This window comes from Cebus imitator, unplaced genomic scaffold (assembly GCF_001604975.1).
Source record: "Cebus imitator isolate Cc_AM_T3 unplaced genomic scaffold, Cebus_imitator-1.0 Scaffold419, whole genome shotgun sequence".
NCBI lineage: Eukaryota > Metazoa > Chordata > Mammalia > Primates > Cebidae > Cebus > Cebus imitator.
Window position 1 is genome coordinate 1480893 of NW_016107734.1, and position 24261 is coordinate 1505153.

Genomic DNA, 24261 nt, shown 5'->3' on the forward strand with positions numbered 1-24261 from the left:
CCTCCCTCCCTCCCTCCCTTCCTTCCCTTCCTTCCCTTTCTTTCTCTGTTTTCTTTTCTTTCCAGGGTTTTACCATATTGGCCAAGCTGGTCTCAAACTGCTGATCTCAGGAGTACAGGCGAGATCCACCATGCCCCGCCCTCCAGTGCTGTCTTTCAAATCACCCCTGTCCCAAACTCGGACATCTGAGCTCTATTTCTGAGATCTATTTCTGTGGAGAATAAGCAGATTTTGCGTCGTACCCATACTGAGATAGGGGAAATTTTTCTTCATGACCAGTTTGAGGTGGCAAGTTAGCACTGTAAATTTCAGCTGATTCTTCAAAGCCAGAACATCAGCCAACGAATGTCAGTGCTGGCTAGTGTCTGAGAAACGAGTCTGCTCCCTGGGGTAGCTCTGCTTTTGCCATTGTTTCTTCCTGGAATCGGCTGTGTCATTAGGAAGCATGGTGGAGCTGAGGCCTGATTCTCAGAGGACACCAGGTCCCAGTGCAGGCGGTACCTGTGGTGACTGCAGACATTTTTTAAGAAAAAAGAGGGCCTGGCATGGTGGTTCCTGCCTCTAATCCCAGCACTTTGGGAGGCCGAGGCAGGTGGATCACCTGAGGTCAGGAGTTCAGGACCAGCCTTGCTAACATGGTGAAACTGCATCTCTACTAAAAATACAAAAAATTAGCTTGGTGTGGTGGCACGTGTCTGTAATCCCAGCTCCTCGTTAGGCTGAGGCAGAAAATTCGCTTGGACCCAGGAGGTGGAGGTTGCAGTGAGCTGGGGTCATGCCACTGCAGTCCAGCCTGGGTGATAGAGTGAGACTCTGTCTCCCAAAAAAGAAAAGAAAAAAAGAGTTACCAGCTCATACCTGTAATCCCAGCACTTTGGGAGGCTGAGGCAGAAGGTTTGCTTGAGGCTGGGAGCTCCAGACCAGCCTGGCCAACACAGTGAGACCCTGTCTCTACGAAATATTAAAAATAAAAAATTAGTCAAACATGATGGTGCGTACTCAAGAGGCCAGGGCAGGAGGCTCCCTTGCGCCCACGCGTTCAGGGCTGCAGTGAGCTGTCATGGCGCCACTGCACTTCAGCCTGGGCAACAGAGCAAGACTGTCTCAGAAAAAAAAAAGAGTTTTCCAGCAGAATGAGAAGTGAATCTCGGGCTGGAGAACAGGATCATTTCTTCCCAAGTCCGTGCTTGGCTCAAGACTCTCTACTTTGCTTTAGGGAGGAGAGGCTCAGATCCCTGCAAGAACGCCGACTTTGATTCCGGGCTATTCCATAGGCATGCAGAGACCGGAGTCCCTCAGATGACGCGTACTACCGTGTGTCCCTTCATGCTCCACACAGTGACAGTTGGACAGGTTCCTGCCTCCATGGCAGATAGCATGGCTGTGGCCCACAGCGGCATCTTGGAGATGGTTAAAATTGGCATACTGGTGTCTAACGTGCACGTTTCACGAGGTGGAGGAGTCGAGTTTAAGTAAAGACCAAAGGCGCCGCCGCGTGCTCACGTAGCGCTGAAGCACCAGAGACCGCGGCCCAAAGAGCGAATAAATGTCAGTGAAAAGCGCACAGCGTTACCGGCTGTTCTTGAAAACTTGGTCTGTGGTCCTCAGCTCCCAAGGGTGGGAAAACGGCAAAGCCCACTCAGCACTGCAAGCCGTCCTCCTGGAACCAGGGGATCCTGCCTGCTCCAGTGTCTCTGCGGGTTTTATGGGCATATGTGTCACACCCTGTTCTGCTATTAAACATAAAATGAGGCACATATCACGTCTCTCCCAGAATGCCAGACCTGTTTCCTTCTTGTAAGTTCTGGTTCGCCTGGGTTTTCCTTACCCTAGAAAGATGCAACCTCCAGAGGTTCCTATTATGGATTTCTAGTTTTGTGATTTTTTCCCCTTTCTGCTACTTTGAAAAAAGAAAAAAAAGAGGTTAGTGAGGTTTGTCCGCTTCTGCAGACAGACACGCACACAGACGCACACACAGACACACAAACACACACAGACATGCAGACACACATGCACACACACATAGACACGCAGACACACATACACAGACATGCACACACCCAGACACACATGCACACAAAGACACACACAGAAATGCACACAGGCACAGACACGCGCACACACAGACACATGCACACAGACATGCATGCACACAGACATGTGCACACACAGACACACATGCACACAAAGACACACAGAAATGCACACACATGCACACAGGCACAGACACGCACACACACAGACACATGCACACAGACATGCATGCACACAGACGTGCACACACAGACACACATGCACACAAAGACACACAGAAATGCACACACATGCACACAGGCACAGACACGCGCACACACAGACACATGCACACAGACACGTGCACACAGACATGTGCACACCCACACGCACACACAGATGCACACAGACACACATGCATACACACAGACGCACACACACACATGCACACGCACACACTGACATGAATTCTCTACCTGGCAACTAGGAGCCCTCTGTGCAAATACAGAATAAAGAAGACCTGCATGCCACAGAAAATAGAACCCTGAGCTGATGTGTGGCCGACCCTGTCCTGGGCTTGGTTGGAGGATGCCAGTCTTGCTACAGGCTACAGACAGAGTAAACCACAGGCCTGCAAGGCTTCGGAGGAGCAGGTCCCTTTAGAGCAGGGAAGTACTGGAGTGACCTCTGACCTCTGTCTACGGTCTGACTTGGTAAATCCAATAGCCTCAAAGGTGGGGCACCTCGGAGGTCTGTGGGCTCCGCTGTCGTGAGGCCTAGGGTCAGGCCTAGGGTCCTGGTGCACGGGCAGGCTTCTCGCGGCTGGAGCCCACAGCTGGTCACAGAAAGAATTCAGCATGCTGGATTGGTACTGGTAATGAATTTACTGCTAATATATGATCCTTACCCATCAGACACATCAGTCCTTTGGTAGCTCGCTAAGTGCCTCCTGCAGTGGGCAGGGAACTAAGGTGAAGGAAGGGCACAAGGTGCTTACCTCTCACTTCCAGGCCGTGTTCTCAAACAGCCCCAGCCAGGGCCCTCTGGGGTGTCGTCCAGTGTAAGGAGGTAGGTTGACGTTCAGCTGTAAGACCCAGGGCATGCAGGGAGACCCCACAGGAACAGGACCAAGCCTGTCAAAGGAAGGGACCCACCCTGCCTAGCCACATCAGTGGCCTGCACAGTCCAGGGTTGAGGTAGAAGTAACGGGAAATGGAGATGATGCCTGGGGAAGGAGTGGTCCGGAGAACTAGGAGCGAGGCTTAACTCACAGCTGGCTCTCCAGTGGCCACGGCCGCAGACCCGGTCATCCTCTGACATTCTCTCCTGTTGCATGGTATGTCCCGGCCCCAGTGTAAACACCCGCTGCTTTAGAGGCTGGCAGCTCAGACCTAACCCACTTTTTCAGATGGGTAAGTTGAGGCTGAGGGGAAGCCTGCAGCAGCTTGCAGGGCAGAGCTGGTGCTCACTGCCTCATGGGCTGACCCTCACGCCGGGAGGCCCGGCCTCTGCCTCCTCCATCCTTGGCCATGGGGGATCTGAGCTCAGGCCACATGAGGCCATGTCCTCCACCCCAGTGTCCTTGGGCCTGGTGCACCATGACCTCAAGCTGAGCAGTGGCTCCAAGCCCCTCCCAGGGCACTCGGGCCTTGGTAGGAAAACGTGGCTGTTTTAGGTAACCTGGGCATAGTTCGTTGATGAGAAAAGCGCAAATGCAGACAAGCGCTTTGATTCAGAATTTGGGTTGGACTAAACTTTGTTTCTGCACCATCGATGGAAGGAAAGGGGAGGAGGTGTTGGACGGCAGATGAATAGAGTATGTCAGAGAACACACGCTTCTGTTCTTCACCTCGACACTTCAGCGATGTCTGCGGATCCACAGAAAGAAGGACTGGGGGACCCGAGGGAGCCTCGCAGCCCACACAGCTCATTTCATGCGTGAACACACTGAGGCCTCCAGGGTTTGGCCGCAGACCTAATTAGCTGATACGCCTGGCTGGGAGCCTGGGGTCCCGGTGCACAGGCTGGACTTCTCGCTGCTGGAGCTCACGGTTTGTCACAGAAGGAATCCAGCATGCTGGATTCATACTGACAGTGACTTCTAATATATGATCCTTACCCATTCAGGCGCTTGAGTCCTTCAACACCCCCTGTCTAGCGTCTCCTACAGTGTGGGCAGGGAACGCGCTAAGATGAAGGAAGGGCAGGAGGTGCTTACCGCTCAGAAAAGAAGCCAGTCATAGTATTTCCAGAGGGAGCATGCCGGTGTCACAAGAGAGGAATGAATGACCCGCTGTGAACCGTCAGCAGAAAGGGAGATAACTTGGCTGTGGGGAGCAAAGACAGTTTTGTGGAATCCGTGACCCCTGTTCGTGTTTCCCAGTGGGCAGGTCCATCCAGACTTACTCGCAAAGTCCAAGGAAGTTGAGAGGCTGAAGAAGGAGGCTGACATATCTTGTTTCTCAGAAAGAAACATTTAATAGGGACACAGCTACGTCTGTGTCTTGTGGGGCGGTGAGACAAGATGGTGGATTCCCCGGCCATCACCTGCCAGACCCAGAACTTCTATACCACAGGGAGGGAATGTGTGGGACGACTGTAGGGAAGGGCAGGAATCTGCCTAAGGGCAGGATGTATGGTAAGTACATGCTCTTACGCAAGGAACAGTAGATAAAATAGAAGGTTAGGAAGCATTCCCAGAACTAGAGTTTAGAAGAAGTCAGCATGGCAGATTAACATCCAAGATGGAGTCACTTTAGCCTCCACACTTGGCCTTGAAGGATGGTTATAATTTTGGGCAAGGAAAGAAGGGAAGATGTTTCAGGCAAAAGCGCTGCATGGAATAGTGTAGCAATCTGAAAGGCAGCCCCCCAAAGATATCTGAAAAGCAGCCCCCCAATGTTACGTTAGAGAAAGATCTTTGAAGACGTGCTGAAGATAAGGATATTGAAATGGGGAGATTATCTTGGATTATTTGAGTGGTCCCTAAATGCGAACACAAGTGTCCTTATAAGAGCAGGGCAGAGGGAGATTTACAAACAGAAGAGGAGAAGGTGGAGATTGGCGTGATGGGGCCACAAGCCAAGGAATGCTAGCAGCCTCTGGCAGCTGGAAGAGACGAATGGATTTCCCCGGAGAGTCTTCCCAGGGAGCACAGCTCTGCTAAAATGTTGATTGTGATCTAATGATGCTGACTTTGGAATTCTGGTCTCCAGACTGCGAGACAATAGATTTCCGTTGTCTTAAGTCACCAAGTTTGGGGTAATGACCGTGCCAGGAGCATGGTCAGATATTCAGTGAGGCAGTGAAATGAGTCAGAGCCAAGTAGCTTGTTTGCATCTGAAGAGTGATAGAAAGTTTCTGCATGCATCTTACCATCCTGAGTGGAGCCTGGGGCTGAGTGGGAGAACCCCAGTGCCTAGTGGATCATTTTTATTTCTCCGTATGTATTAACATTGTGCTCCTCACATGATAGAAATTCAATACTCGTTACATGGCATGGTGAATAATGGCAGCTGACATATCAGGGGTTGCACTGGGTTTACTGACGAGAAGTCAAAGCTGCCGTAGGTCTGGCATGCTCAGGTACAATTAATGGACCTTTCATCTTCCAACTGTAACCTCCAATTCCCCGTGTTGTAAATCCAATCAGGACTGACAGCTGCAGTGGCTCTGGAGAAGGGGACTCTGGGCGGAATTTAGGGCAACTCAGATTTAGGGGAAGAGGAGAGGAGATTGTCTGCCAAGTGAAACAGTCCTCACTGACCGCAGAGGCAAGTTCTCTGCTGGCTTAGGGACAAAGTGATTAAAGGTGTCTTTTAAGTTTTCATGGTGTTCTTATTGATCTGAGGTTGTTTATAGCCACAAAACACCTGTAAATTAGGAGAATGGAATAAAAACATCAGGATCCTTAACTCTTCTCCTCCTGTGAGGCTGAAAGAGCTTTCTGTACAGCCCCGACAGCAGCAGGGATCCGAAATGCGTCTGCAGAGGGGAATTGCGGTCTCCTTTCCTCCCGAGGACTGCAGTTAAGAGGAGCTTTCTCCTCACAGCTGAAACAAAAGCCGCGTCTTTGCTCAGAAAGTGTCCTTGGTTAACATGATTGTCTGCTGGGACCACTGTCTAATTGTGTGCCTCCTAGAGAGCTGGAGAATGCTCAGGCCCAGCTGCCCCCTCCCGCCCTCCCTCCCTCCCTCCCGCCCTCCCGCCCTCCTTCCCTCCTCCCTTCTTTCTTTCTTCTTTTTCTTCCACCCCTCCTTTCTTCCACTCTCCCTTCCACCTTCCACTTTTTCTCCCTCCCTTTCCTTTTCTTTCTCTTCCTTTCTCATTTTCCCTTCTCCTCTCCTCCCTTCCGTTTCCTTTTTTCTGTTTCCCTTTTCTTTGCTTCCTTTCTTTTTCTACATTCTCCTTCTGTCCTTCCTTTTATTGATTAAAGAGCTTTAACACATCACTGTAAAGCGGTCAGGGGTTCTCAGAAGATGGATAACGGATATTACTGAGAATGGGTAAGTTCTCAGGCACGGATAACTGCAGTGCAACAAAGCCAGCCGTGTGACCACTGGCCTTTCTTTGCTTTTCCCTTGTAGAAATCCGAGAGGCCTTTCGGGTTCTGGACCGGGATGGGAACGGCTTCATCTCCAAGCAGGAGCTGGGCATGGCCATGCGCTCTTTGGGGTACATGCCAAGCGAGGTGGAGCTGGCCATCATCATGCAGCGCTTGGACATGGACGGTAAGACCCGGAGACACGCCCCTGTCTCATCACTGAGGCCTTGGGTTTATGCAGGGCCTTGCACTTTGAGCCCGGAGACTGGATTCCGGTCTTGGCCTCCGTTTGAGGAGCAGAGACTTGGACTAGAACAGGCTGTTTCAGTAACTTTCTGTAGGGCTCTAGGAGCCTGTGGAGATGGTTTCTGGACCATTCTAGGGTGGGGTGAGGAAAGAGGCCTGGCTGCTGGGACGCTTAGCACCTTCTCTCTTCTACTCCCCTCCCCTCCCCCCCTTCTCCCTCCCTCTCTCCCTCCTCTTGTCCTTCTCCTCCTCCCCCTTTCTCCTCCTCCTCCTCCTCCTTCCTCCTCTTCCTCCTTCTTCTTCCTCTCCTTCCTCTTCTTCCTCCTCCATTAAATGACAGTTTTATTGATGTAGAATTCACATACTCTAAGAGCCACCATTTAAAGTCCACAATTAGGGGTCTTTAGTGGATGCACAGACGTTTTTTCTTTCCTGTTTCTTTATCGGATGCTTTGTAGATGTCACGCAGATCTAAAAGTTACCTTGCTGAGCTCCACGCTAGAAGCAGGAAGGAATCGGGGCAGTGAGTTCACCAAAACCCCTCAAACGGGAGCCCCAGCTCTTGCCTAGAGTAGAGCCAGGGCTTGCGCTCTTGGGCTAACGCTCAGTGTCTCTGGCTGCGTGACACTCAGGAAAAGTCAACCAGCGCGGGGCTGCAGGGGGCAGCCAGCCAAGCCCAGACAGACATGGCAGACGCAGCTGGAAGGAGGAAGTGAAGGAGACAGGTGACTGCCCCGTGGTGGAAAGGAGCGCGGCTGAGGCAGGGGAAGGGCAGGGAGACGCCGGGAGCAGTGGGCGCAGTGCGGAGTGCGGCCCCAGTGTGGCCAGATGAGAGTCAGATCCGTGCAACACATACCGCAGTGGAGTTGAGCTGGAAGCCGTCATCCTCATCAGGCTCACGCAGGACCGGAGAGCCAAGCACCACACGTTCTCACTTTTTATTTTTGCCATGTGAGATACCTGTGCACGTTCTCACTTATAAGTGGGAGCTGCATGATGAGAGCAAGTGAGCACATGGTGGGGGACAGCACATACCGGGGCCTGTTGGGGTCAGAGTGGGGCGGGAGAGCATCAGGAGGAAGAGCTGACAGGTGCTGGGCCTCTTGCCCAGGTGAGGGGTTGATGTGGCAGCAGACCACGTTTACCCACGTAACGGGCGCTGGGCCTCATGCCCAGGTGAGGGGTTGATGTGGCAGCAGACCACCGCCCAGGTGAGGGGTTGATGTGGCAGCAGACCACCGCGGCACACGTTTACCCACGTAACAAACCTGCGCCTCTGCACACGGACCACGGAACTTAGAAGCTGAAGGAATAAAAAACCATCTTCATCACTCCAAAAAGGAACCCCACATCTCTTAGCCATCACCTCCCCATTACGCTGTCCCCCTAAGCCCTAGGCTCACACGTTGTACGTCCCTTTGGTGAGCTGGGGATTCTCATCCACCAGCTTGGACTTGAGGTGTTTCCTGTTGGCCAGGGAATCACTCAGTGATTCTCTGCTTCTCACACACCAGCGTTTCCTACGCAGCCTACAAAACAAATCCTGGACTTAACCCTGGGCCAGTCACTGTCCCCACTCCTGCCCGGCAGACCGACGGAAGGGGCTTCCAGGAAGAAAACGGCATTATCCCCCTGCCGCACCCCGCAAGCCACAGCCTGCACGCTGCCTCACTTCCTCCACGTTCTTTGGGAAGGTCTAACCCGAGGACACCGTAACCCGCAGGCTTTGGAGCCTTCTTAGCTGGAGGTGCTGTGTCGTTCCCATTGTCACCGCTTTTCGTCCGGACATTCCCATCGTCCAGATCTGTTCAGAGACTTCACTCTCTTTTCTCAACTTCCATCTTCTCCAAAGTTTCCGAGAGACGGCCTTCCCCTTATTCTCCAGTGACTGTGGCGGCCTTCCGATGAGCCCACGCCCTTCTTAGTAGAATCCTGTCTTTGGATTGTAGAATCCAAAAACTCGAAGTCTCTTAAACCGAATCCCAGATGCCTGAGCCTCGGTGAGCTCTTTGAACAACGTCGTAAGGCCCGAAGGGACTCCAGGCTCTCATGGAATCGGGGGATTTGCAGTAATCTAGAAATTTCCCTATGTCCTGGAGTCTGATGAGAGAATGTGAAAACAAGCAAAACCTTGGGGTTAAGGATCCTTAAATCTTTTTAAAGACTTTTTAAATTAAAATTAAAAAGCATCCTGTTTTCCACCCAGCTCTCTCCCCCAGTTGGCCCAGCAATCCTACGTTGGTTCACATCTCCAAGTAGCTACTGAAGAAGCGAAGAGTTTCGGTTAAGGCTTTCCAAGAAGCTCCATAACTACAGCCCTAGCATCTGGTCCTGGCCACCGGTGTCTACACTCTGAGCCTCCTGTCTGGATTCAGCAAGCAAGCACTACGCCCCTTCAGAGGCCACCTAGACACTCTGCTGCGCCTCCCACGTGGCCAGGGCCGCACCTGCTGAATGAGTTTGAAGTCATGGCCAGCTAGCTTCATGTCACCCTCAAATTCATTGTCAGTGCCGGCCAGGGTGTCGATGGTCTCAGTAGCCAGGTGACTGGTGGGCTCCTCCAGGAGGAGTAGGTAGAGGCTCTGCCAAGTCAGCCAGGCCAGACCAGTTCACAGATGTGCAATGCATGCCACAACCCACTTTATAACATTTTCTTTTTCTTTTTTTTTGTTTTGAGACAGAGTCTCGCTCTGTCACCCCGGCTGCAGAGCAATGGCGTGGTCTCACCTCCTGGGTTCAAATGATTCTCCTGCCTCAGCCTCCCAAGTAGCTGGGACCAGAGGTGTGCGCCACCACGCCCGGCTAATTTTTTGTATTTTTAGTAGAGACGGGGTTTCACTGTGTTAGCCAGGATGGTCTCGATCTCCTGACCTCGTGATCCACCCGCCTCGGCCTCCCAAAGTGCTGGGATTACAGGCGTGAGCCACCGCGCCCAGCAGATTTTAGAACATTTTCATTGCTTCAAAAAGAAACCTCGCACCTGTTAGCCATCATCTCTGAATCCCCGTATTTCCCCGAGTCCTACGCAAGCCCTTTTCTACTTTCCATCTCTAGAGTTGCTTCTGCTGGACATTTCCTATACCTGGAATCATAGAATTTGCCTTCCTTTGTGACTAGCTTCTTGCACTTACTATCGTGTTTTCAAGGCTCACCGTGTTGTAGCATTTATTGTGACTTCATTTTTTTTGATGGCCATGTTCCTATTCTACTGTGTGGACATCACAGCTTGTTTTCTGCCCGTTTCTATTTATTGAGTTCCTGCATACAACCTCACTGGAAAAAAAACATAACCTTGTTGTGTTTTTTTTTTTTTTTATTTGTGACAGATTCTCACTCTGTCTGTCGCCCAGGCTGGACTGCAGTGGCACGATCTTGGCTCACTGCAACCTCCATCTCCCAGACTCAAGTGATTCTCCTGCCTCAGCCTCCTGAGTAGCTGGGATTACAGACATGCACCACCATGCCTGACTAATTTTTGTATTTTTAGTAGAGACGGGGTTTCACCACGTTGGCCGGGCTGGTCTCAAACTTTTGAGCTCAAGTGATGTGCCTGCCTCGTCCTCCCAAAATTCTGGGATTACAGGCGTGAGGCACCGCACCCAGCCCTTATAGTGTTTAGAAAGCTTTGAAAAATGACTACATTTGATAATCTGTAAGGTTCTTCCCTACTCTAAATATCCAAGTTTTATCCCAAACCAGCTAGATCCTGCCTTGAAGGTCCAGGAAAGAGGCTCCTTCTGTTGTTTGTTAACACGCTCTCTTCCCCTCTGAAAAGCAGCTCAATTCTAGGCGTCGGGCACCAGAGGGCTGGGCTTTTGGCATGCCCAAATTGAGCATGAAGTATAGACCAAGAAGCAGTAGCAGAGGAGATGGGCGGAAAGGCTCTTTGGGGGAACAGAGCAGGGCCGTGATAAGGAGAAGCTTGCTCCGCCTGCAAGCTGGTTGCAAGAGCGTGGTTCCCGCCTGTCATCTTCCTGGACTTGCTGGGAGGATGATAATAAGGGTGATCTTATGGTGACTGGACTGTAGGGCCACCTGCCAAGTGCAGCTGTAGACATTTATTTTCTGGTTCAGGATAGAGATGTTTTATCCAGGGTATTCAGTCGTATGAGCGGTTCTCGGCCTGTCCTCTCAGTTCTGATTGATGGTGACTCACCGTATCTTCGTGGGCCTGATTTGACCTTTCTTTATATTTTAGAGGTATTTCTGAAAAGCTGGAGCAAAGCACAGCTTTTACAGCAAGATCTCACTTCCGGTGACTTCCATCATTATTTCAGATATACAACTGCAGGAAAAAGGGTTTCCTCCTTAAAATAAGAAATCTTGATCTACACCTCTGTTTCTGGAACTAAGAAGGCTTTGGGTCTTTGATTCTGCTCACACAACTCTTGTAATAAAACGTAGTCAATCACTGCTGTAATCCCAGCACTTTGGGAGGCTGCAGCGGGCTGATCATCTGAGGTCAGGAGTTCGAGACCAGCCTGACCAACATGGTGAAATCTCGTCTCTACTAAAAATACAAAAAAAAAAAAATTAGCCGGGCATGGAAGCCCATGCCTGTATCTCAGCTACTCAGGAGGCTGAGGCACAAGAATCACTTGAACCCAGGACGCAGAGGTTGCAGTGAGCTGAGATTGCGCCGCTGCACTCCAGCCTGGGTGGCAAAGCAAGACTCCATCTCAAAAAAAACCAAAAACAAACAAACAAAACACCTAGTCAAATGGACTAAATGTGAATGGAATTAGCAACTTCTTTATACATGGACTGGGCTCATATTTCTTGTGGAGAGTTATTCCTAGTTATGTCTAGAAGTTATTCTTATAATTGTGGGAGAGTTCTTCCTGTAAGATTTAAGGATCTTGCTGGATGCCTGGCCCACATTTGTAATCCCAGAACTTTGGGAGGCCAAGGTGGGATGATCGCTTAAGGCCAGAAATTTGAGACCAGTCTGGGCAACTTAATAAGACCCCTGTCTCCACAAAAGTAGAAAAAATTAGCTAGTGATGGTGGCGCACGTCTGTAGTCCCAGCTGCTTGGGAGGCTGAGGCAGGAGGATTGCTGGAGCCTAGGAGTTCAAGATTGTAGTGAGCTATGATTACACCACTGCCCTGCAGCCCCAGTAACAGAGCTAGATCCTTATCTCTAAAAAAACAAAAATGAAAAAAAAAATAAAAAAAAAGATTTAAGCATCTTCAGCCCCAAGTTCATGCTTGTTTTTATATCCTCTCATCAGACCCCAGTTCATGGGGGAATTTTTAGATTATTGCAAATCCTCCCTGCTTCCATGAGAGCTTGGAGTCCCTTCGGGCCTTCTGATATTGTTCAAAGCGCTCATTGAGGCTCAGGCATCTGTGATGCGGTTTAAGAGATTTCAAGTTTCACCAATTTATTTGGAAGTCATCATATTCAGCTACCAACGCCGAAAGCAGAACTTATGAGCGAATCTTGCGGTGAATTTCTATTCATTCTTTTAACAAAGACTCAAGTCATCAACTATTGCATGGTGGCCCATCAGGTAAAAGCACATTTATTTATTTCTGAAGCTCAGCCTCCTTGAAGTGTTGTTCTGTTGCCTACAAAAGATTTAGTACAAAGTGCATGAAAATGAGGCAGCAGGGCAGGCTACAGGAATTGCCTCCACAAAAATGGACACAATCCCTACGTGTGGAAGGAGCTAAACGAAAAATGCCCAGTCTCAGGCTGAAGTGCCTGTCTCGAAGGTGTTCTGCCGCTCTCACTCGGCCAGTGAGTGAAGCTTCTCAGGTGCCAGGTTCTGGTTAGGGACGGAATGACCGCATTTCATTATCCTTCTCTTAATGGGGCCTCTCAAGCTGTTCTGTTAAGAAAAAAACTCAGGTTCTAATTATATCCTTCCTTCCTCGCTTCTGTAACTGGGGATCCTCCAGAGAGTCCAGCCTACCTAATTAAGTTTCGCTTTGGTGTGGAACACGTGGAATGGCAGAGATTTTTATTAGGTTGGTGCAAAAGTAATCGCGCCAAACTAATATGTGGGTGACGCCAAAGAAAGGAAGAAAACAGGAGTGTTTGGGGCAGGTCTTGGTACTCTTCCCTGTAGGATGGCCGTGGCTCCTATCCCATCCCAGCCTGTGTCGGGCAGCAGCGGGAGGGATGGCAGTGGTGCCTCCATCCATCCCAGCTGGCTGTGATTAGACGCAGGTCTGGCCCACACACCAACCTTCTTTCTCTGGGGTCCCTGCCGCTTTGCCCAACGGTGAGGTCATACCTTCGGCACGGGGCCCGGCTGGAATTCGCCTGGGTTTGTCTGTGTAACCCAAGTTGACACATGAGGTTTTCATTAGGTGGCTCCTTGGGCGGGGGGTGCCTCGCCGGCTGCTCATGAAACAGTCATCTCCCTGGATTAGGGGTCTCGCCTGGATTTCCTGGACACGGATCCAGCCAGACATTTCCAGAAGACAGAATGAAGGCAGGCAGGAGGGTCTGGGACTGCACACCTGGCCTGTTGCCAGTTTGTCCGCAGTGGTGGTAGTGTGTGTGTGTGTGTGTGTGTGTGTGTGTGTGTGTGTGTGTCAAATGGGCTGAACTGCTCACAGTTATTTTATTTTTTATAGAGACAGGGCCTTGCTCTGTTACCCAAGCTGGAGGGCCGTGTGCAAATCACTACACGGTACAGTCTCACACTCCTGACCTCAAGCTGTCCTCCCACTTCAGCCTCCCAAATGGCTGGGGCTACAGGCATGTGCCACCCCACCCAGCTAGGTTTTTCATTATTCTTTGCAGAGACGGGGTCTCACTCTGTTGCCCAGGCTGGTCTCAAACTCCTGGCCTCAAGGGATCCTCCTGCCTTGGCCTCCCAAAGTGCTGGGATTACAGACGTGAGACAGTGTGCCCAGCCTGAACTATTCAGAGTTAAATAAACAAAAAGCCCAAACTTCTGCGCAATGCCTGGATCTCCTCTTTGGCTCATCACTGCAAAAGTTCTTTCTTGGAACTTTAACTCAGATCTTTGTTCCCTTGTGGTCAGTGTTCCATTTCTCTTTCATCAGCCTCTGTAGCTAAGGTGACTTTTACCAAGTACCAGCTGAGGACCAAGATTCACCTTTCCTGGATCCTTTTTTTTTTCTTTCTTGCCAGGATTTCTCCATCAGCCCCGATTCTAGAAGCCTGCAGCTCTTTTCCACCAGGCTCCTCAAGACTGTTAAGCCCAATTCCCAAGGTATCCTTTGCATGTCAGGAGTCAACTTCTCTCCTATGCCTCTTATTAGTTATCTATCATCCTTGGACTGGTTGATAAAATAGTCACTCAAAGGCCAGGTGCAGTGGCTCATGCCTGTAATCCCAGCACTTTGGGAGGCTGAGGCAGGCGGATCGTTTGAGGTCAGGAGTTTGAGACCAGCCTGGCCAATATGGTGAAACTCTTGTCTCTACTAAAATATAAAAATTAGCTGGGCCTGGGCTCAAACCTTTAATCCCAGATGCTCAGCAGGCTGAGGTAGGAGAATCGCTTGAACCTGGGAGTTCGAGGTGGCAGTGAGCCAAGATCATGCCATTGCATTCCAGCCTGGGCAACACAGTGAGACTCCATCTCAAAAAAAAAAAAAAGAAAAAGTCACTCAAAAAATTGTCTCCAAAGCTGTATTTTGTTTATCTTTTTTGTAGACACGGGGGGTCTCACTTTGTAGCCCAGGCTGGTCTTAAACTTCTGGCTTCAAGTGACTCTCCCACCTTCACTTCCCCACGTGCTGGGATTACAGGCATGAGCCATCACACCCAGCCAAAGCGGAATTATAGAAGCCAGTTGAGAAGAATGGCTTCTTGGAAGTCACTGTGGGCTGTGCTGGGCCCTATGTGCTCTGCCTTAGCTCTGTAGTCCCCAGAGCAGCTGTTGGGATGACTTTAGCGCTTCCTGCACCATTTACTGGGGAACAAAGGCTTGGCATCCTCAAGACCTAAGGGGCGTATTTGACTGCTTTCTGCGTTTTCAGTGGGTTCAACAACCACACTACTAGGTCATCTGGAGTGAATCCAGCTAGCTTTGCAAATGATTTCCTGAAACAATCGAACCGGGAAACATTCTCGCAGCACAAGGGTCCTTGTACCAGCCCCACCATGTTTCCTAAGAAAATTCTCTGTTCTTCCAAGCCGCACTCACCTCTCCTCTGAGAGGAGAACAAAGATCCTTCTTTCAAAAACATTGAAGATCTTGCCCTCTTCCCCCTTCTTTTACCTTCTGCTCCTCAAAGATGTAAATCCGGTGCAATTCTAGCAAGTGTGTTGGAGTTTGGAAATTCATCCTCATTTCTCAACACATTTGTAATTTTTTTTCAAGGTTTGCCACTGCCTGGATAGGTGGATCCAGTTCAGTGCAATCGAAAGAGGATTTTTTGGGGGCCATTATGTGTGAACTTGCTTATTTTTATGTGGGCAAGATTCACTCTTGGTGTGTTTTGAGACAGGCTGCTGAGCTGCATAGGAACAAAATCGTGGCCTGAGTCTCAGGAAAGATAGTTGGTGGTGTCCTCATTGTCAGCCCCAGTGTCCCCACCATTTCCCTTTCAATCACCCATTCACTAAGAATATTTGTCCTGTACTGACGCGTCACGTTAATGTGACTGTTCTGTTTTTGTTCCCGATCTCGTGGGAGACAGAAAAGGTGTACAGTTTTTATACTGCCAAACGGTGCTCGCTTCCATTTCACCTTCAGACACATCAGTGTGCTGGTCAGAATGCGCTGGAACTTGCATTCGGTCTTTGGTGAGAGAGAACACACACTTCTTTCCTGTGCGTGAGGCAAGATGCTCACCCACAGACGGCCAGAAAATGGAACTGCCTGGTGAGAGGGGAAGCCAGGGGGAGAGCTTCAGCCTGAAGTGAGGTTCCCAAACCTGATTACACATCAGAAACACATGGGGTGTGCATTAAAACCAAAAACAGGGCCAGGTGCAGTGGCTCACAGCTGCAGTCCCAGCACTTTGAAAGGCCAGGAGTTTGAGACCAGCCTGGGAAACACAGTGAGCCTCCCCCCGTTTCCACCAAAACATACACCACACCACACCCCCATCCCCCCCACACACAAAATAGCTGGGCATGGTGGCATGCACCTGTGGTCCCAGCTACCTAGGAGGCTGAGAAAGGAGGATTGTTTGAGACTGGGAGGTAGAGGCTGCAGTGAGCTATGATTGTATCATTGCACTCCAGCCTGGGCAACAGCGTGAAACTCTGTCTCTAAAAAAGAAAAACAAAACAAAACGGATTGATAGAATCAGAATCTCCAAGGGCCCAAGGGTATAGCCTGGGAGCCTGTAGCTTCTATTTTTTTTTTTTTAAGGTAGAGCCTTGCTTTGCTGTCCAGGCTGGAGTGCAGTGGCATGATCTCAGCTCACTGCAACCTCTGTCCCCCCCCAGCTCAAGCGATTCTTGAGCCTCAGCCTCCTGAGATGCTGGAATTCGTGTTGTCTCCTGGGCTCCAGCAATCCTCCGGCCTCAGCCTCTCGAGTCTCTGGGACTACTGGCATTCTGTCACCATGCCTGTCTACCTGTCTACTTTTTATTTTTTATTATTTGTAGCAATGAAGCTTTGCTATGTCGCCCAGGCTGGTGTAGAACTCCTGGTCTCAAGCAGCCTCCCACCTTGGCCTCCCAAAGTGCTGGGGTTAACAGGCATGAGCCACCATGCTTAGCCCAGAATTTTACTTTTACCAAGATTCCCGGGTGTTTCATATACACATTGAAGTTGGAGATACCCTGGTCTGGGGCACACTTTGACAAATGGAAAGCAAACCCAACTATGTTTCCTTCCTTGAGGGTCTCTCTAGAGAGTGAAGCCCTTCCCTAGTCTCCTGCAGGGAACTCAGTGCCTGGAGATTTGTAAGTTCACAAAGGTTGTAATTCATAAAGTGACTAGTGTTGGTGAAGAACAACTAAAGAAAAACGTCTTTGCAAATGCTTGCATTTCTGAATAAGCATAATTGGCATTAAACTCTTTTTGTATTCCACTCTGTGTTAGTGAATTATGGCTGCATGCTTTTGATCTTACTGTGGCAAGTTTTAACTGGGAAATTAATGATAAATAACACTTATGTAATGCTCACCAGGGCCCCAATAATAACACTGGATAACAGTAATACTAGCTATGCATGCAGTTTTCATCGCGTGCCAAAGACTGTTCTAAGCACGTTATTTATTAACTTACTTAGTCCTCACAAAAGCCACAAGTGCTAACTGTGAGGATTCTCATTTTGTAGATGAGAAATACAAAGTACCAAGGTTTCAAGAAGCTTGCACAGGTCCTGCTACTAGTAAGAGTCACATGACTCTAAGATCTTAACGAGATTGCTTTTAAATACAGTATTCTTTTTGTAATTTTAGTGAATATACATCACTGCGGGTGACAACAAGGCATTGAAACTGTAACTGAACACACACACGCACACGCACACACACACACACACGCATGCACACACCCGAATCATAAATACCTTGGTATTTCAAACCTATGTGTGAATGTTTTGGCTTCCAATTGCTTTCCAGAATCGTTTCTAGAAACACGGGGTCCTGATGAGGTTACCTTTGGCTGGATGAAAGCCCCTAGCCGCTCTCCAGAATATCCTTGTATGAGAGCAGAGGATGTGAGCTGAAGACAGTCTTTGGGTTTCTCATTGTTTTGGTGAAGGGTGAGTTCTTTAGACTTGCTTGGGACATGGAACGGTAGTGGAAGATCATCACATTCCTCTCCACCATTCCTATCTCCCTAAGCAAGTCCGTCCTCTCCAGCATGCCCGGAAAGGGATGCCATCTCAATCTTACTGACATTGACAACGTTGAATTCAAGTTTCAGCCAATGACCAATAGACTCTTTGAGTCCTTTCTAGCTATTCCAGCCAATATATTAAAATAAAAGTTCCAATATGTGCAACTATTTCCATAAGAGTAGCCTCATCAAAATTACAGTCTGTCTTCTTTGGTGTAACACCCTAGCATCCATTGTTACACCTGTTCCCCGGATGTATGCTGATATAAATGGGTGTAAATGGGTAACATCTTGCAACTCTGTTCTTTCACATCAGACCTAGAATGTTTCCTCTTGGGATACGCCAGTCTGATTCTAGCCGAGTAGCTGGAATTACAGGTGCACATCACCATGCCCAGCTAATTTTTGTGTTTTTAGTAGAGATGGGGTTTTGCCATTTTGGCCAGGTTGGCTTTGAACTCCTGGCCTCAAGTGGTCCTCCTGCCTTGGCCTCCCAAAGTGCTGGGATTACGAGTAGCTGGAATTACAGGTGCGCACCACCACGCCTGGCTGATTTTTATATTTTTAGTAGAGACAGGGATTTGCCACGTTGACCGGGTTAGAGACAAGGAAACCCGGTGGGAGTAGGCGTTGAAGAAACGCATCCCCTATCCAGGCAACCACCTTAGCTGTGTTGATTACAGGTCCTCACGGACTTCAAGTTGATCCTGTGTGAGCTGTCAGAGAGGACGTAAGGGAGACTTGGGTAATCAGTTTTCTAAATCCACCTAAAAAATTCCTGTTCTGAATCTCAGGTCCCACTCCTTTTCAATCAGGACCTGAAACTTCACATAAGAGGTTTGATGAGTCTGTGATTTCAGCTTATAATTTCACAGAGCTCACAGTTAAATTTGGCATCTTCCCTGCAGGTTTGTAAGAAACAAGTGATTATTTTAGGGCCGCCGTAGAAGCACTCTAGTTCTCTGTGTCTTGAGCTGAGAGTTTAAAGGTCTGAGCTTGTGTGTTCTTTCGAGGGTGCTCGGGAACAGCCGTCCCAGCTGGCAGTCCTGGCCGGCATCATCATTACCATGAAGGTCAAACCGTGGAGCCACTTGGGTCTTCCAAAGCCTTGCTTTCAATAATTATTTTATCCCAAGAAACCACAGATGACATTTAATTAATCATGATGCTAACACACGCTGTAGATAGTAGTATCCTCTTCTCCATGGGCCGGGAGGTCAGCACTACATTTAAGGTTAGAGGCAAACAAACATCTCAGAATCCCACTCAGGACGTTTGTTTTCCCCCTGGTATGAATGTACTGTGCCGTCTTGAATGCAGAAACCATGCTGGCTTCTTAGAAGTGAGATTACTATGTGAAATAGAGGAAGTTGCTAAAATCCTTCATGCTAAATAACATCTTCTTAGGCAATGTTTACCAAAAGAAATGTATGAGAATGCCTGTCTTGGGACGTTCTGACCAATATTGAGTTTTATAAATTTTAAAAATCATGAGTCATAGGATGGTGAAAAGTGGCAACTCATTTTTGCTTTCACTTGTATGTGAGAGGAAGAGTTTTTTCACATATTGATTGGTTATCCAGTTTTTTCCCCTTTGCAGTTTGCCTACTGTTTTCAGATCTGTTTCAGTAGGGATAGGCGCAGTTATGCCGCAGTAACAAACATACCCACCAATAGCAGGGGCTTAAAACCACAAAATGAAAGCTCTCACACAGACTGTGTGTTCCCTGTGAGTTGGTTGGGTCTTTTGTCCGCGTCATCCTCACTCAAGAGTTCTGGCAGAAAGAGACTCTGGCCCGTCTCTGCTTCGGTGTTAGCTAAGGAAGGGGAAAGAGATCTGGAGAATCACACTGTGATTCTTAAGGGTTTTGTCACTTCTGTTCACATTTCATTGGCTAAAGCATGTAAGATGGCCATGACTGTTATCAAAGGGCATTGAGAAGCACAACCAACTATATGCTCAGAAGGGAGTAAACTGGAAATCTATGCTGAACAACACCAATGATAACTTACAGTTTTAGGCTTCTCCTTTTTTTAAATTGAAATACCATATTCATTGCAAAAGTTTCATCTCGGAAGGTTCTTAGAAGTACCATGAAGAGGGGTGAAACACAATTATTACGGGAGAATTTATATATTCCTTTCCATTTGATCAAGTGGACAAAATGAAGTAACAGTTTGAATGACACTGAATGTGTGTGTATTAGTCTGTGTGCGCACACATGTGCGTGATATAAATTTTGCACCCTTAGAAAGACAGTAGCTTTCTTTTTAAGTGATTCTGGAACATTAAATAAAACATGGCTATGTATTAGTCTACGAAGACAGCCTAATTAAATCCCAAAAACAAGTGTTACAGGCACATTCTTTGACTACAAGGCAATAAGCCAGAAATTAATAACAAAAGTTTCATCAAGAATCCTACCCACTTGGAAATTTAAAAATTAAAACCCAAAAACCATTCAGTCTCATCAAGAGATCCAAGCGCCCATTCTTTGAAAAAGAAAAGCAACAAATTCACAAAGATAGCTTATTTAATTAAGAAGGAAAGCATTACCACTAAAACTAGATATGAAAAGTAAATATGGGCAACTTTAAAAGAGAATACTTGACACAGTTTCATATTAATGCACTTGAATATCTACATGAAATGGAGATTTTTCTGGGAAAATGTAAATTACTGAAATTGGTTCGAGCTGGAGCCAGTAGTCGAAATCAGAAGTTGCATACTTGCAGCCTACCGGCCAACTGCGACTTGTGGCCAGGTTATATTTGGCCCATACACCATTTTATAAAGCAGAAAATCTCACATTAAAAATATACATTTCTCCTGTTAAAATACTGGAGAATTTGGCAAGACTAACCCTACATTCCTTCATTGCAATTTGGTGGCGTTGAGTGGCTGTCCCCTCTGGGTGGGGCATATGCCACAGCCTCCACTGTTCATTAGTGTTTTAGGCCTGCCTATACCCTTTTGATGGACTGGCTTGCTCTCTGTGGGCTTTGGAGTTGTCAACCCTAGCTATATGGACCAGCTATAAAGGAATCTTTTACCATTGTATTTTCATTCATCAGTTCGCTTAATTATAGGGAATTAATTTTTCCAGTCTTTAATTTTTATTTATTATGAATATATTTTAGTTGTACATATTTATGGGGTACACGTGAGATTTTGACACAAGCATACAATGTGTGATGATCAAATCAGGGTAATTTGGGTATCCATCACCTGAAGCATTCGTGATTTCTTTGTGATAGGAACATGCCAGTTGCACTCTTTTAGTTATTTTGAAATATACAATAAGTTACTGGGTTTTTTTTTGTTTGTTTGTTGTTTGAAATGGTGTCTCACTCTGTCGCCCAGGCTGGAGTGCAGTGGCAAGATCTCGGCTCACTGCAACCTCTGCCTCCTGGGTTCCAGCGATTCTCCTGCCTCAGCTTCCCGAGTAGCTGGGATTATAGATGTGCACCATCACATCTAGCTAAGTTTTGTATGTTTAGTGGAGACGGGGTCTCATCATGTTGACCAGGCTGGTCTCAAACTCCTGACCTCAGGTGATCTGTCCACCTCGGCCTCCAAAACTGCTGGGATTACAGGTGTGAGCCACCATGGCCGGCCAAGAAATTACTATTAATAATAATCACCCTGTTGTGCTCCTGAACACGAGATCTGATTCCTTCTAAATAACTGTATTTCTACCCATTAGCCTTCCCCGTCATCCCGCACTCCACATCCCAGCCCCGGTAACCGTCATTCTGCTCTCTTTCTCTGTGAGTTCAGTATGTTTTTTAAAGCTCCCGTAGATCAGTAAGAACATGCAGTGTTTGTCTTTCTGCACTTGGCTTCTTTCACTTAATGTAATGCCCTCCAGTTCAACCCATGTTGTTGCAAGAAAAAGGATTTCCTTCCTTGTATGGCTGAATAATATTCCGTTGTGTAAATGTGCCACTTTTTACATATGTTCATTGTGGCACTGTTTACAATAAATAGTAAAGACCTGGAACCAACCCAAATGCTCATTGGTGATAGACTGGACAGGGAAAATGTGGCACATATACACCATGGAATACTATGCAGCTGTGAAAAATAATGAGTTCATGTCCTTTGTAGGGACATGGATGAATCTGGAAACCATCATTCTCAGCAAACTGACACAAGAACAGAAAATCAGACACTGCATGTTCTCACTCATAGGCGGGTGTTGAACAAGAGAACATGTGGACACAGGAAGGGGAGCATCACACACGGGGGTCTGTTGTGGGGGCTATGGGAGGGACCGAGGGTGGGTGGGGAGGTCGGGGAGGGACTGAGGGTGGGTGGGGAGTTCGAGGAGGGATAACATGGGGAGAAATGCCAGATACAGGTGACAGGGGGTTGGAGGCAGCAAACCACATTGCCATGTGTGTACCTATGCAACAATCCTGCATGATCTGCACATGTACCCCAGAACCTAAAGTTCAGTTAAAAAAAAAAAAAGAGGCAAAAAAATAAAAAACCCATTCATCATCGATGGACACTTGGATAGATTCCATGTCTTAGCTGCTGTGAATAATGGTGGTGTAAACATGGGAGTGCAGATTAGGGAGTTGACATTTTTGTGGCCTTTTGTTGCGTATTTGTTACCATTACTAGCTCCTTCAATAGATTACTTATTTTATGTTAATTCTTTATTATTTAATAATTAAGGCAACCAGGATGGGAAATTAGACCCTGAGAAAAGCCTCAGTAATATCTCCCACATTTTGTTAGATAGTTTTGGTGTTTACATTATAATATTTTATGGTATTTTTAAAGTTCTGTCTGCTACTTTATAAATTTTATAGGAAAGTATCTTATAATTTAATTTCTGAGTCACGGGAATTTTTAAGTTCCTAGTTTACATTTTAATTTTCTTTTTTTTTTTTTGAAATGGAGTCTTGCTCTGTCGCCCAGGCTGGAGTGCAGTGGCAGAATCTCAGCACACTGCAACCTCCACCTCCCGGGTTCAAGCGATTCTCCTGCCTCAGCTTCCTGAGTAGCTGGGACTATAGGCACGTGCCACCACCCCGGCTAAATTTTGTATTTTTTTAATGGAGACGGGGTTTCGCCATGTTGGTCAGGCTGGTCTCGAACTCCTGATCTCAAGTGATCCACTTGCCTCAGCCTCCCAAAGTGCTGGGATTATAGGCATGAGCCAATTTTCTATTTTCATTGCATTGTGGAAAGTAAGTATAACCTGATATTTGCTAAGATTTTTCTCTGTAACCAAAAATAAGATGAACTTTTATAACGGTGTCGGCTCCATGCTGCAAGGCTTTTTGTATGTGTATAGAAGTTATCTTCCATTACCCAGTGCTCCGGAGCCCTATTTTTGGTTCCTTTGTCCAAGATAAATTATTGTGATGTACTGATGTTGTTACTTCCTGGATTTACTTCCAACAGTTTTTATTTTAATTTTCAATGCTCTGCCCTCATAGTAGATTTCACCTTTTATCAGTGCAAATGTTCTTTAAATGCTTTTGAGTCCTGTTGATTTTTGCCACATAACCTTTTCGCTTGTGTTTGCATAACATTTATCGTTATGTGCTGTGGTCACTGGACCTGTTCACAATTATTCAGCTTCTTCTCCTTCCAGGAATATGGTACATGATGCCCTATCTTTTGCTGTGGTTTTGTTAGGGGTGAAACCTTTACCCAACATATGTCATTGTGTTATAATTTTTAATGATTCTGAGAGCCTTTTTATCGGTAGACTATTTATATTATTTTTCCAGCATTAAGGTTGAGATTTAATTCCATCATTTTGCTTTGCGGGGGTTCTCCTGTGCACCTGCTATTCAGTTATTCTTTTGTGACTACGATCTTGTTTCTGTTTTTGATATTATCCACTCAGCTGCTTGGAAGGTAGATGTCTTATTTTACTCTGTTTAGTGATGGCCATAAAGATTCTTGTGAGCTTCTCTGACAGCTAACATCAGTTACAAACGAATAATACCTTTTTATGGAAGATAATAAGTCGAATATTACCTCTTTCTCTTTTCCGTTCTTTGCTCATTTTAATATATGGTGGTTATAAATATGCTCCTCCCATTTTTTTACAACTTTTATTATTTTCAATTTAAAAATATGACCGGTTTTAGAACAATGTTAGGAGCACATACCTTGCCTGCATATTTAGCTGTCTATTGTGCTTACACCTAGCCATCTTTTACTCGTTTTCTCTTTCTTATTTTTAATTAATACATATTTATTCCTGCAGAAACATCCCCAAATTTCATCGTTATGTTTTTTTTGGGAAGTTTACTTCAAGCTTTAATCCTCTTGGTATTATAAATCTGAGAATATCTTTCACACATATTCACACAAATTTGGGGCTGTCTTAGCACACATAAACAGCTGGGTTAGATATAAAATTCTTGAACTATAGCCCGCCCGCCCGCCCTCCCTTCCTTCCTTCCTTCCTTTTTTCTTTCTCTCTTTCCCTTTCTTCTTTTCTTTCCTTTCTTTTCTTTTCTCTTCTTTTCTTCTTTCTTTCTTTCTCTTTCTCCTCCCTCCCTCCCTCCCTCCCTACCTCCCTCCCTCCCTCCCTTCCTTCCTTTCTTCCTCTCACTCTGTCTCCCAGGCTGGTGTGCAGAGGCATGATCTCGGCTTGCCTCAGCCTCCCGAGTACCTGGGATTACATCTGAGCACCACCACACCCAGCTAAATTTTGTATTTTCAGTAGAGATGGGGTTTAACATGTTGGCCAGG

The 24261-nt window shown here is 47.3% G+C and overlaps 1 protein-coding gene across 7 annotated transcripts in view; it reads left to right on the forward strand.

Moving 5' to 3' along the window:
• CALN1 (calneuron 1) overlaps window positions 1-24261 on the forward strand; it is a 623445-nt gene that overhangs the window by 289879 nt on the left and 309305 nt on the right. For all 7 annotated transcript variants that reach the window (XM_017509722.2, XM_017509721.2, XM_037731770.1 and 4 more), the window contains one exon: window positions 6600-6743. In XM_017509722.2, the coding sequence (XP_017365211.1) occupies window positions 6600-6743 (144 nt within the window). The remainder of the gene's footprint in view (window positions 1-6599; window positions 6744-24261) is intronic.